Consider the following 14858-nt stretch of genomic DNA (forward strand, 5'->3'; position numbering starts at 1 on the left):
GGTGATGGAGCTTGGTACACTACCGGTACGGGAGTCTAGTTTTATAAAAAAAAAAAAAAAAAAAATATTTTTGAGAAGATATGAAAAATAACATAAATTTTCAACAAAAACAAAAAAGGATAATAGAGTTCCAAAATATTTTTCAAAAATCGAAAAAATAAAGGTTTTACAAATATTAAAATATGAAATTAACATTTAAAAAACCTTTAAAATTCTATGAAAAAACCATAGGTTTTACAGACGTTTTAGTTAGGAATTAGCATTTAAAAAACCTTAGCAATTCACAGAAAAAAAACTTAGGTTTCAGGGACGTAATAGTTAGTTGGACATTTGACTCATATAAAACCAGAGAAATGTGCCCGTTATAGTTAGTTGAGATAACTATAACTCACGCGCCTGCAATGCACTGGTCTTGACATCACATATTACATCACTCATGACATGGTCAGTGACATCACTGATGACATCTCAAATGACATCACTGACATCATCCACGTGATAATCTGATGCACATACTGATGGCCTAAAATAAACTTTGATACACACACTCTAAAATACAGACTGCTATTTTTGAAACCATACACACAACAATGTTAATGTTAAAATGTTAATGTTAAAAATATCTTGTAAAGCACACGTACACCAGGCGGTTTCATGGCACTATAGGAGAGAAGGCAGCGATCGATACCCAGGAGAACATCAGTTGTAGGCTTGCTCAAAAAGCCAGGTTTTCAGGGATCTTCTGAATTTCATCAGATCAGCACAGGCTCGGATCTACAGGGGGAAGGAGTTACAAAGTCTGGAGGCAAGAGTAGCAAATCTGCAACCTCCTAGGTGTTACCGCCTAAATGAGAAGGTGTGGAGAAGTGATAGGTGAGCGGAGCGTAAGTTGTGGAAAGGGGTGTGCCTAGATATCAAGTTGTTAATAAATTTTGGACTTTTGCCGTGCAGAGATTTAAAGATCAGGCATCCAGTCTTGAAGGTGAAGCGTTGAGACATGGGGAGCCAATGTAGATTCCTTAGCAGGGGAGTAACTGGTTGCCATCTGGGTTGAAGTAGAATCAGTCTGGCCGCGTGGTTCTGGACCACCTGCAACTGTTTTGGCAAGAAAAGAGGCATGCCCAGGTAGACGGAATTAGCGTAATCCAGGTGTGATAAGACTTAGCAATCACAACCTGGGTCATGGCTTCCTGCATAGGGAGGCGGCGGATCTTCCTGATTTTTCGTAGTTGGAAGAAACATTTGGAGACTACCAGACCCACTTGTGTTTTGAGTGAGAGATCGCTGTTTAGTGTGACTCCAAATGTTTTTGCTGAGGAGGAAGGAGAGGGCGGGAGACCCATCTCTCGAGGCCAATAATACGGGCCCCAGAACTTATAGCTGTCTCCTGTAAGTACCAGCTCAGTCTTTCCAGGATTCAGCTTAGGGTGGTTTTGGTCCATCCATAGCTGAATGTGCCTCATGGTGGTCTGAAAGTCAGTGATTGATCTGTCAGTGCTGTCAATTGTGAAGACCAGTTGAAGGTCATCTGCATAATTTAAGACCGTCACCTTCCTGTCTCTGAGGGACTGAATCAGGGGGAGGATATAGAGATTGAACAAGTGGGGGGACAGGGAGGAGCCTTGTGGGACACCGCAGGTGATACTCTGGGGGCCAACATCTTATTTAAACGGATGGCCTGAGACCTGTCCTCCAGGAAGGAGCATATCCAGCTGGCTGCTGTTCCTTGAATGCCAGCTTGTCTGACACGGTCAACCAGAATAGTATGGTCGACCGTGTCAAACACGGCGGAAAGATCCAGAAGTACCAGAGCCTGTGGGAAGCTACTATCTGCGCAGTCACGGAGGGTGTCCAGTACAGCTAATATTACTGTTTCAGTCGAATGGGCAAGCCAGAAACCCGCCTGATGAGGCTCAAGATGATTGGACACTTTCAAGAAGTTAGATAGGCATCTAGCAACGTGTGCGTCTAAAACTTTCGCTAAAAAGGGGAGCAAGGAAATGGAGCGGTAATTAGACATATAGGTGGGCTCGGCTCCAGGTTTTTTCAGAAGAGGGACCACGGTGGCCTCTTTAAAAGCTGTAGGGACGTGGCCAGATGAAAGAGAGTCGTTGAGGAGGGTGAAGGCAGGATCTGGGAGAACAGAGAGGCAATTTTTTAGTATGTGAGGAGGACAGCTGTCAGTGGGGGCTCCTGATTTGACCTTGGCTAGGAGCTCCTGGAAGGTCTCCATGCTAATGGTAGGAAAACTATTAATTGTACATTTGTTTTTATAGAGATCGGGAGGAATCGTGTTGGAGTGTTTGGGAATACTAGCTTTAATGGTCGAGATTTTGTCAATGAAATAATCATTAAGTGCGTCGCACAAAGTTTGAGTGGGGGTAGCCTTGGGGAGGACTCTGGCTGGGTTAGTCAATTCGTTCATGATAGCGAAGATTTCTTTGGAGCTTTTGTTCGAATTGAGGATGCTTGAGTATAAGTGGGTAGCTTTGGCCGGAAGAATGGCCTTCATGTATTCTTTCTGCGCTGTGACATACTGGAGCTTCATTTCTGGGGCATAGTTACGTCGCCACTGCCGCTCTAGTTGGCGTAGGGTCAATTTGTGAGATTTAAGTTCTGTAGAGAACCATATCTGGGCGTCTGCATGGCGTGTAAGTTTAACTTTCTTAAGGGGGGCATGCGTATTACTGGCTGCAAGCAGCCAGCTAGAGAGATTCGCTTCAGATATGTTAATGTCGGGGTGCGGTGACGGAGCTGTTTTAGTCAGTGTGTCAAGAAATTCCTTCCTATCTAAGGCATTCCATTTCCTGGCCAGTCCACCCGCGACCGTCGGAGCTTTCCTGATGGTAGTGAGAGCTAACATAAATTTAATTAACAATGCCAGATACTACATACCACCCACTATTTCCTAGGTCTACACTCACATCCACTCACTTATACATGCAGTACTATAAAATGCACTCATACACCTATACATACAGTCAGTCCGCCACTCATCCATAGAGTTACTCACACACCTAGTCTGTCATGGAAAGACTCAATCACATAGCCATTTACTCATGTATACAGTTATACACACCAACTGCGTTATTTATACACACACCACATCACTTATTTATGCAGATACTAACACATACTGTCTATTACAATCACTGATACAAGCAGACACTCTTTTATACACCCACTCTTCAAATAACTTACTCTCACGTATAGTCATTTATATACTCCAACACTCACATATACTGCCTTAAAACATATGTAGTTACTCACACATATACCAGTGAGACATTCATTCACTCACCAACACACTAATACACACACTTACTCACCCATACAGCCCTTCCCAGAAGCACTTTTTAATCTATACAACCAGTGAATCACCCACTCAGACATGTATGCACAGAGTCACACCCCCCACACCCACCCATACAGACACTCAGGCACTCATACAGATATTCAGCCAACAAATCAATAACCCATATAGACACTCATGTAGCTACTCACCAACCAATGCAGCCGCTTATACACCACCTGAGACACTAATACAGACTTTCACACAGTTTAATCACTAACCCATACCTTCAGTAACACATGTTCAATCACTCACTTATACAGTCAGTCACGCACCTACTAAATAATGCATTCAGGCACTTGTAAATCTACTCTTTCTTCAATACACCCTGGCATAGATATATGTGAAAAATATTTAAACTTTACAGAAACACACATTCACTGGATGATGGCATCAGTGATATCATCAGTGATGTCATCAGTGATGTCACTGACCATGTCATGAGTGATGTAATATGTGACGTCATCACCAGTGCATTGCGGGCGCGTGAGTTATAGTTAGCTCAACTACCTATAACGGGCAAATTTCTCTGGTTTTATATGAGTCAAATGTCCAACTAACTATAACGTCCCTGAAACCTATGGTTTTTTCAGTGAATTTCTAAGGTTTTTTAAATGATCATTTCTAACTATAACGTCTGTAAATCCTATGGTTTTTTCAGTGAATATATATATATATATATATAGATATCCAACATGGACAGGATCCCAAATTTAAGGTGAGGCCACACGAAGATCAAATCAGCTCAGTTCTTTATTGAAAGTTTGCCGGCAAGCCCTTCTGAAGGCACATCATCCGTAAATCTGCCGCCAGACGCGTTTCAGGAATCACCTTTCTTCAGTGGCGTAAGTCTATGACAGCGCTGCTGTTCGTGCACCATAACTTAAATACCTGCCTCAGTGGGCGTGGCTACTTTGCCTTTTGGTTAATGTAGTGCGCAGAAATTCATTCCCAGTGGAAGCGCCGTTAAAAAGTTAAACTTGATCCTGGATGTAACATCCTTCAGGGGACCTGCCCCGCTTTATAACAGTCAATACGAGCGGAAGCCTCCACCAACCTGCCTCGGTTTCAAGCTTCACTTCGTTCCGTTTATCGCCGCACCAGGGTAGTGCAGGCGCGGACCCGCTGTATAGCGCTGGGCTTCACCTCACGACCGGGAAACGGCCGTTATTATATCAAACATGGACAGGATCCCAAATTTAAGGTGAGGCCACACGAAGATCAAATCAGCTCAGTTCTTTATTGAAAGTTTGCCGGCAAGCCCTTCTGAAGGCACATCATCCGTAAATCTGCCGCCAGACGCGTTTCAGGAATCACCTTTCTTCAGTGGCGTAAGTCTATGACAGCGCTGCTGTTCGTGCACCATAACTTAAATACCTGCCTCAGTGGGCGTGGCTACTTTGCCTTTTGGTTAATGTAGTGCGCAGAAATTCATTCCCAGTGGAAGCGCCGTTAAAAAGTTAAACTTGATCCTGGATGTAACATCCTTCAGGGGACCTGCCCCGCTTTATAACAGTCAATACGAGCGGAAGCCTCCACCAACCTGCCTCGGTTTCAAGCTTCACTTCGTTCCGTTTATCGCCGCACCAGGGTAGTGCAGGCGCGGACCCGCTGTATAGCGCTGGGCTTCACCTCACGACCGGGAAACGGCCGTTATTATATCCAACATGGACAGGATCCCAAATTTAAGGTGAGGCCACACGAAGATCAAATCAGCTCAGTTCTTTATTGAAAGTTTGCCGGCAAGCCCTTCTGAAGGCACATCATCCGTAAATCTGCCGCCAGACGCGTTTCAGGAATCACCTTTCTTCAGTGGCGTAAGTCTATGACAGCGCTGCTGTTCGTGCACCATAACTTAAATACCTGCCTCAGTGGGCGTGGCTACTTTGCCTTTTGGTTAATGTAGTGCGCAGAAATTCATTCCCAGTGGAAGCGCCGTTAAAAGGTTAAACTTGATCCTGGATGTAACATCCTTCAGGGGACCTGCCCCGCTTTATAACAGTCAATACGAGCGGAAGCCTCCACCAACCTGCCTCGGTTTCAAGCTTCACTTCGTTCCGTTTATCGCCGCACCAGGGTAGTGCAGGCGCGGACCCGCTGTATAGCGCTGGGCTTCACCTCACGACCGGGAAACGGCCGTTATTATATCCAACATGGACAGGATCCCAAATTTAAGGTGAGGCCACACGAAGATCAAATCAGCTCAGTTCTTTATTGAAAGTTTGCCGGCAAGCCCTTCTGAAGGCACATCATCCGTAAATCTGCCGCCAGACGCGTTTCAGGAATCTATAGATATATATAGATCTAGATATATGCAAGCTTTTTGGAGCTAGAAAGGGCTTCTACATTAGGGTAGTCTTGACATTTTTTAATCACTCAATAAAAAAGTCACCTTTAAACCGTTTTAGACCAAAAATGCAATTAAGACTTAGTTTTCTGAAAATCATTGGTTTGTTTGTGTTTTATTAACACCTAAAGGCAGTTTTACTGGAGAATATGTTCATCATAAATTAGCTCACATTTGTTTTTGCAATTTTATGTAGCTCGAACTGGATTTGTAGGTCCTGGAGCGCAGTTGCATTACACAAGGAAACATTCATTGTTGGTAGGCACGGGGAGATTAACCCCTTCAGTGCCCGCCCTGTGCCGGCCGTTGCATTAGCGGGCGGGGTCTATGACGAGCTGGACTCGTCATGGGCACAGCGCAACCGCGGCCCATGACGAGTCCAGCTCGTCATGGGCACTGAAGGGGTTAAGGGCCTCATTTACTATATTTTGACGCAAAGCAGTGCAACAAGCCTTTCTACTGCACTGCCATGCGTCAAAATTAAAGTGCAGGAATGCACTCTATCTCCATGTCCTTCTCCCCTGTGCCGGCGCGGAAACAGCAGCTGTGAGCCAAAGCAGACACCCTTGCACCATGGGGCAAGGGTGCCTGCGTTGCAGGCAGTGATTAATTAGAAGCAGCTTGCACCAGACCATTTCACCTGTTAGTGCCGCCTAACACAGAACCATGAATGTGGTGTGATGGCCAGAGCTGTCGACTTCGGAGCTGGAAAACCAGGCTCTAGTCTTGGTCTCCGCACACCATCCTATGATTTTGTGCAAATCAATTAAAAACTCCGCATGCCTAGCAAAAATGATTGAGCAATGTAACCTGTGCTCACGCAACGTGCTCCACTACCTAGGATTGATTTCGCCCTATATAGAACTGTAACAATAATGTTGGAACCATTTTTACAGCTCACACGGGCAATAAAGCAGTTTATAGTACTGGGGGCAGGAAGAATAAGTGAGTTTCCGAAAATCACACAATGTTGAGCAGAGGTCAGGAATTGAACCTAATAATTTCCTATGTTGCTGATTTAAACAGGGTCGGACTCGGTACAAATGGGGGGGGCACGCAGGTACACGGCGTCCACCCACTCTTTTCACAGGGTGGGCGCCACCCCCTCAGCGAAGAAGTTGGGCCCCACAAAAATATGCTGAGCGTGTCCCGGTGTAAGATTTAAGGGGCCCTATTTTGTTACAAAAATTCACGGTTTTCAGGTAAACATGGCAAATTCAAAAAAACATGTTTACCTTTTGTAAATGTTGCACATAAAAAGATTGCTTAAAAAAGGTTGCACATACCAATTCATTAAAAAATACATAAAAATGAAATCACAAGAGTTTGTGCAGAAACCAAAAGAATGCAGGTGCAAGGAGGTGAATGGTCTGCAATAAGTCCGGTTGGGCTGGGGGGACTGAGGCACTGCACGTCCCAATTCCCCTGCATAGAAACTCCTCACAGGCCTGACAGGTAGTCCAGTTGTGTCCCTCTGCTAAGCTCTTCCCAGCGAGTCACTGATTGGCTCTTTGATGACTGCGCAGGCCCGCAAGCCGGGGTAGCTCACCCTCTAGGAGCTGAACGTACAAGCATTGCAGATACAGACACTTATACTTACCATATGTGGGCCACCGCCCAGCAGACGCGCATTCCACTTTTGCAGCAAAGCGCAGGGGTTGATAATTAAGTACCAGTACTCAGCACTGGAAACCACCAGCTCAAATTTAGCACTGGCGGCTGGAACGATTGTTGTTGGGCAGGAACTAACAGCTTATTGCACAAAAACAATCATTAATATCGTTTTGCTCTTTCTAAGTGTGCTACAGAATGTCCATAGAAAGAGCAAAAAATTAGGAGAAATCTATGTTGCAACATTCCTACGCCTAGGCTAGGGCTTTGATCTTCATTCATTGTAAGGAGCTTAGTGTATTTTTTAACTAAAATGTTGAGCAGAATAGGCCCAGACTGCATTTTATATGTCATCTTTATTCGTGCAGGTTACAAAATAAACTTATTTTTTTGTTTACATCAGGGTCATCGGTTGAGATCACGGAAACAAGAATTTGATGATCGCCTAGCTCTAAGTGTGGCAGGGTATGTACCGAACTATGATTCATACAGCATTTATAGTTTCCATGCATTCGAATATTATATGTTGTTGAATGTTTGAATTTTTTCTGTATTATGCCTGTTGCTAATTGTTTAAGCTTAATCAGTTTTATTTGACTTTTAATTGGTCAACAAATAGATTTTTTTTTTAATCTAACACAAGTTGTCTCTGACAGTGTTACACAATGTCGAGTTTTACAGATATCACCATCACTATGGGGCCGATTCACAGAACTAATCTGAGACAAAATCCTAAATGTACTACTTTTGGTATTCACAGAAGGCATTTAGTAGTAGAAAAGTTAGTATTTTGTCTTAAATTGGTATTTTGTCTTAAATTAGTATTTTGTCCTAAATTGGCATTTTGTCTTAAATTAGGATGTTGTCTTAAGTTAGGATTTTGTTTTAAGAGCAAAACTTAAGACAAAATCCTAATTTAAGACAAAATCCTAACTTAAGACAAAATCCTAATTTAAGACAAAATCCTAATTTAAGACAAAATACCAATTTAAGACAAAATACTAACTTTTCTACTACTAAATGCCTTCTGTGAATACCAAAAGTAGTACATTTAGGATTTTGTCTCAGATTAGTTCTGTGAATCGGCCCCTTTTATGTTGAGCTTGCTCATGGTCACCTGCTGCCATTTTATTATACAAATATTGCTTGCATGGAAATTAATTTCACAGACATACAGGTACGTTTGTAAAGATTTCCAAATGATGGTCTCAAATTTCCAATTACAATTAGTGGTTGTGGAAATAGGCCTTTTTGACAATGACTAGCAAGACTAAAAAGTCTATTCCACACCACAGAGGTTTAAGTAATGGTAAATGTTACTCACCTTTAGTATTTAGGCCTGAGAGGCTATGTACTCTTTAAAATTAAGTGTATGGTGGTTTTGAACATAGCATGCTACCAAATCATTTCTGAAATAAAGCACTTACGATGGCCTTACCGAATTTAAGAGTTATGAAGTTATGACAACATGTAAATGTTGTCCATAGGAATCTATGGAAGAAAAACATCACACTGAGATAGATAAACACCCTTGCCCTGTTATCCTTGAAAATCTTTCAAAATAGAGCAAAGGTGCAAAAGCTTGAGTGTTCTTAGTGTATGAATTCTAACTCATTACAGTGGAAGTTAGATGTGTTAGCCCCCCCCCTCCTTCCACGATATATAAAGGGGACAGAGAAAGTGGTTGACCCCTACAAGACTCTGGAAGAGATAACAATGTGGAAAACAGGGTCGGACTCAGGGTACAAATCGGGGTACACGCAGGTACACGGCGTCCACCCACTCTTCACAGGGTCGACGCCACCCCCCCTGCCAAGAGGTTGGGCCCCACAGACATATGCTGAACGTGTCCCGGTGTAAGACACTGGGACACATTCAGCAGCACCTGTACATTGTCTGCTTTCAATTCCCAGCAGCAACGTACAGACAGACAGGGAGCTTTTTTTTCACTTCCAGCTGGGCCGAAGGTAAGGGGCCATCAGGCCTCCTTTTGTTTGAATATCCTGACTGGAGGCGGCCTGGAACCTCACACTTAAATGTAAATGCCACGGAGGGGAAACAAAGGTACACAGCTTGTTATCTCTTCCCAGGTACTTAAGAGAGACATGCTTTGCATTTGTTCAAACCCTGTATATAAGAGATGCATGCACTGTATGAATGTCAGGTGTATTTGTCTGTCCCAGTACTTGCACAAATAAAAACTTCAATAGCACTATTTTATTTCTTTTATAGCACTATGTGGCCCATTGCAGGGTGTCAGGGCTCTTTATGCAAGTTACATATTATACATTGACAATAAATCATGTACATGTGTAAATCATTGTACAAGATGAGTTATATGAGACAGTGAGGGTTACAAGGTGTAGGAGTCACATGTCTTTCATACCTCATTGTGGTCTTTTAGAAGGATTACAATGTATGAACTGCAGGTAATACAAGGATCTCTGTGTAAAAAGCAGTAACCTACATCACTATCTACAAAAAATACAAATCTGTCATCTGCATGTTATGTGATGTGCTTTGCAGGAAACACCTTTACCTTCTCTACTACTTTGATTCAAATCTGGGACTTCACAAAACACAGATCTCCCCAGCAAGTGCATTAAAAAACAGTTATCTCACCATTGTTACTATTGCCTGAGATTTACTGTGCACCTTCCCAGCAGATGCCTTAACCCAATCAAATATTTTAAAATGTAGACTTTGCAACAAATTAAGCATAAGAGATCTACTACCGTGCTTCTCTCTCTTTGTTGCCAATTTCTTTGTGGCAGGGGATTAAAAAACATTAATTTATTAGTTGAGGCCCAGATTTTGCATCTGGATTGTGCCACTTTTTTGGCACAACCCCAAATCTCATTTGTTAAATCTCACAATGTCACTTCTTGTGATGTCACTTCCAATGAGGTCACTTCCTGTGATGTAATGCGCAATTTCATTTGCTGTGTTATCATGCACTGTGATGTCACACATCGTGATTGCATGTGCATACTGCCTAACCTGGTTAGTCCCCCCACTCAGCGGGGTCACTAGGGTTGGTGTCTCCCAGTGCGGTAACGGTGTCACCCGTGTGGTCCGCACCCCCCTAGTGATGCCACTGGCCCTGGCTGCGGGCACCGGCACCCATACATTTACAAATTAAGCACTGCCCTTAGTTAGTAAATCATACCCACATTGCATTCCTTGACTTCTTACATCGAGATCCTGGCCCAAAGCATCGGAAATATTCTTGATACACCTCATCCAGCCCCAGAACCCTCTATTTGAGATAGCAGGAACAGAGTTTGAATTCTGCTATTAAAACTTGGTGCACTGCGCGCGAGTCCTTAAGTTCTACTGAAGTGTTTTTGCCGATTCTCATACAATGCATTTAATTGTTTTTATGTCTCTTGGGTTGAACAAGGGAAACAAAATGTAGAATTATACCAGTCAACTTGTTATAAGTGTAACGTTTGGAACAAAGTGAGACTCTGGGCGATGTGGGCTGGGGTTCGGCTCAGCATGTGGGTGGGGCGCGGGTTCATGCCTGTGTGACGTGACGTCAGAGGGTGCTCCCCGGGGCAGGGAGGGCAGAACACGCAGACTCAGACACGGCCTGAGGCCTCGGGGCACGTCTTCCGCCCACAATGACAGACAGAGGAGAGTTCTCGCTACACTCAGACCGGGTGAAAAGTTGAAGGGCATCTGGCTCCTGGTCTATCTTTACTAACCTTGTATAAGTCAATCGGAGACACTGGAAATCAGTGTTTCGGGCACCAGAGATGGAATGTAGTCATGTACCAGAACGTTAGCATTTATGACTGTACATTTACTCCCAGTGCATAGCGACTCGGAATATACACGTCACGGAGCTACACGAGCCAGCAGGCGCATAGAACGGTGTCACCCCATGGTATGGCGGCACCCGGTGTGGTCCGCACCCCCCAAACCCCCCTAGTGACGTCACTGCCCCCAATTCTATTTATGGACTTGTGCCTTGGTTTGACTGGTCTATAGGGCAACCAGTCAGTGCCCAATGGGCAGATCAGTGTTTAGGTTGTTTTTTACCAGCCTGCTGACATGTTTTATGGTCTGCTTAACCCATTTTATCATTGACTTTAACTGATATTACCACAAACTGCCTGCAGCAAACACAAATGCATGCAGTTTCCCATACCTAGCAAAATACTGATACATCTTTATAAATTCATAACTGGCCAACTTTGCAAATGTGGGCCCCTTTTTTTTTAGCTACATGGTTCGTTTACGAGGCCACTTTGATTTTAGTGCCCGGCCTATTTTGTGCCCCAGTCCGACTCTGGTAGGAAATGTATCCTAGGCTGGAGTATCATATGGTTCAGTTATGTGGTGGACAGGGTGGATGGTCAAGTAGAGTGCTTCAGGGCTGGCTTGGTGAGAGTGCACGAGGCTGAAAGATGCACAAAATGGGAGAAGAGCGATGAAAAACCTACCAGAGGGGCCCCCTGTCAGACATACACACCCTTCCAGTAGACCCAGTGTGCCTTTAGGAAACAGATCTACCTTACATCTATTGGTGGTATGAGGGTTCGGACAGGTGGTAGACCAGAAGGTGTACATGAAAGGCAGGGCAATTGTACTTTAGAGGGGGAAGGCTGGTTTGGATGGCTCCATCTAATTGGGCCTACAAAACATCCTGGGATATACTGCACTACATCCAGGCAGCGCACCAGGCAAGAAATGAGTTCCCCGTCTGACTCGCCGTGTAGTGAGGAAGGAAACGACAGTGAAGCAGACCTGGCAGCTCCCTTGGGGAGTGACAAAGCAAAGGGGCAAGAAGCTATTCCGTTGATGAAGTGTGTCCTTCTTGGGAACCATGGAGCCTTGCAGCTGCGTGGACGATATATCTCAAACAAGCATTGGTAAATGCAATCAGTTTTGCCTACCTGAGTGAGAATATATATATATTGCTTAAGTTTTAGGTTGTTGAGCAGTTAAGCAATATAAGTTAAAGAAACTCTGTAAAAGACACAGGATCGCTGTAAATGGAAAGATACTTTCAAGAAAGTGAGGCATGGTAAAAGAGTCAGACGGAAAAGTACCTTCAAAGCTACATTGGTGAACGGATGTGATATTATTACCCAGCCCAAAGAGAAGGCCGCTCTTGCTGCCGAGCACAACCGGCCAGACTGTAAATATGCCATGTGGCCCTATCACACACCTCAATTTTAAGTAAGAAAAAAGCCTCCCAAAAAAAAATGTGGCCACTCGCATGTGCAAAATGTGTTCCGCGTCCAGTAAGTCAAGGCCCTCCAAATAATCCTCTTATTGGTGATAATGCCACCGGGACTTAATACCACGTAAATTCTGTCATACTGCGATCCATTTGAGAACACGGGCCGTCAGTGGCTGCAAGTGTAAAAAGCACAATAACACATTTATAACAGCCATTTGCCCAGAGGCTGAGTGGCAACATTGGGACCACAAACCGAACTCCAAAAGGTAATTAGATGTATTGTCAGATACCATTCACTCTACGATTTTAACATCAAAAGGACAATAAAGAATCTCAGATATTGAGCATATCCTCCCCTCCAGGGCTTTAAGTGGGCTGAAAAAGCTGGGGGGGGGGGGGTTGTCTCCCAAAGGGGCGTGGTCAATGTAATTAAGGGCGTGGCTTATAAACACCTAAGCTAAAAATCTGTGCTTAGCATATTGTGCTGCCCAACTTGTATTTTTGCTGTTTGTCATACCATCCAGATGTATGATACAATAAGTAACATCATACCTACAAGTCAGGACTATTGGCTTTGTCAACGGTTGTTAGTTGCATTAGATAAATAAGCAGCAACTATGGCTTGTACATAATATTGAACAAACTTCCACTTAAAGCCCTGGTGACACCACGACAATGTTGCTGCTACTGAGTTTCAAAAAGAGAAGGTGAATCCAGAGAGAAAATGACTCATTTGAAAGGATTTCCCTTCCCCTAGAATGCTCACCTGACATGATGTCATGCTGTACCTTCTCCACTAGTGATGAGTGAGCAGTGTGAGCACGCGCACATCGATGTGCCTGCTGTCACTGAAGTCTGGAAAAAAACCGGACCGCCTGTGCCAGGGCACAAAACAGAGCCTGATGAAGACCCCGTTTTGAGTCCCCTCTAAAAAACTGCCGGTGCTCAGTGTGGAGTTGGCGGGCACTAGGCCTACATGCTTGCACAAGGATCACACAGACACGGATTGTATGGGTGGATAACTGGCCCAGAGCACGTGCGCTCGGCCTCTTTTATTGTCAGGGTCACCTGACTGGTGACGCCTGTGGTGGGTGGGTGTTTAGTGTGTGATACAGCAGGGCAAAACACTAGAACGTATCCAGCCGGATACTACACTCGGCACCAGTGATACCCTGCCCACTTAAAGCTCTGCTCCCCTCCATATGAAACATTGAATTAATCTCACTGCGCAGGTCACTTAAAAGAACATGGTCCTACGTCAGGGGAATCGCACCCTTGAACTGAAACTGCTCGCTAATAAAAGAATAGAATAGTATCAACCATCATTCAGCCTCATGTTTGGTAACAGTAAATAGTGGAGCAGTGCCACCATGCAGCCTATACTCCTTAAGGCACCAGTGCATAGGTTTATATACAAATAGAAACGGCTTTTATGGATAATGCATGGTGCAGAGAAACAAACTTTCCTCGAGCAGTGCTGCACATATTTAACAGTGCTCTCAAAAAGCTTCCGGCTCAGTTTGGGTCTTTCATGACTGCCACCTAAACCACGCGCTCATATACTCCCTTGCCAAAACAGTATTGTTCTGACTGAGATACATAAGGTTCACACATTGGTATCCTTCTGCCCTCATGTTTAGAAACTTGCCTTGTACAGCAAGTCCCGTGTACGGCGGAAGAGCGTGGCAAGATTGCATCACCTGCATGAACTCTGCGAACAACTAAAACACCGAGCGATGTTTTCTCATGTGACGAGACTAAAACACTGAAGAGCTTCTCGCCCCCCTGCTGGCTTGCCTCGGCCCGAGAAAAGGAACAATGCTGCGTAGGTGAAGACGAACACACGCAGGCAAAACTTTAAAAAGTTACACAAAAGGGCATTTACCGTTTGTGACTGCGCGTGCCTAATTGTTTTGCTACCAGACCAGGACCAGGTTAATATATTGCATACTGAATTGCTCCTTTCTTCCTCTTTCTCATACATTCCTTACGTCATCATGTGTTACCTTCCAACCTCACAGACATTGTTTCCCAAGCCCAATCTTAAATATATTCCCAATATGGCACACAAGTACCGATAGAAGGAACTTACCATGCATGACCTGTTCCTGTTTTTTTTTCTTTTTTCATAAACGGACTACTAGTTTTCTCAACCCAAGGTAAGAAAGCTTTGTTAATGAAAATTTATTTTTCAATAATAATTTAATGTTTTTCCTTTCCTGGTTACTGGGCTCAGCTCTAGCAAACCTCGTTTATTGTAAGTGTCACTCCATACTGTCTTGCTGGACAGATGGACAGGGAGCTCTTGTTTTCATGACTTTCAAGTTGGTCTTAATGCATTTATGGGGGATTTA

At 44.0% G+C, this 14858-nt stretch overlaps 1 protein-coding gene across 1 annotated transcript in view; it reads left to right on the plus strand.

The window, feature by feature from the left end:
• LOC146861795 (uncharacterized) overlaps positions 1 to 14858 on the plus strand; it is a 1106394-nt gene that overhangs the window by 697279 nt on the left and 394257 nt on the right. The window contains exon 7 of the mRNA XM_085643037.1: positions 7714 to 7775. Within this exon, the coding sequence (XP_085499163.1) occupies positions 7714 to 7775 (62 nt within the window). The remainder of the gene's footprint in view (positions 1 to 7713; positions 7776 to 14858) is intronic.

Source organism: Triturus cristatus, chromosome 2_2 (genome assembly GCF_964204655.1).
Source record: "Triturus cristatus chromosome 2_2, aTriCri1.1, whole genome shotgun sequence".
In the NCBI taxonomy this organism is placed as follows: Eukaryota; Metazoa; Chordata; class Amphibia; order Caudata; family Salamandridae; genus Triturus; species Triturus cristatus.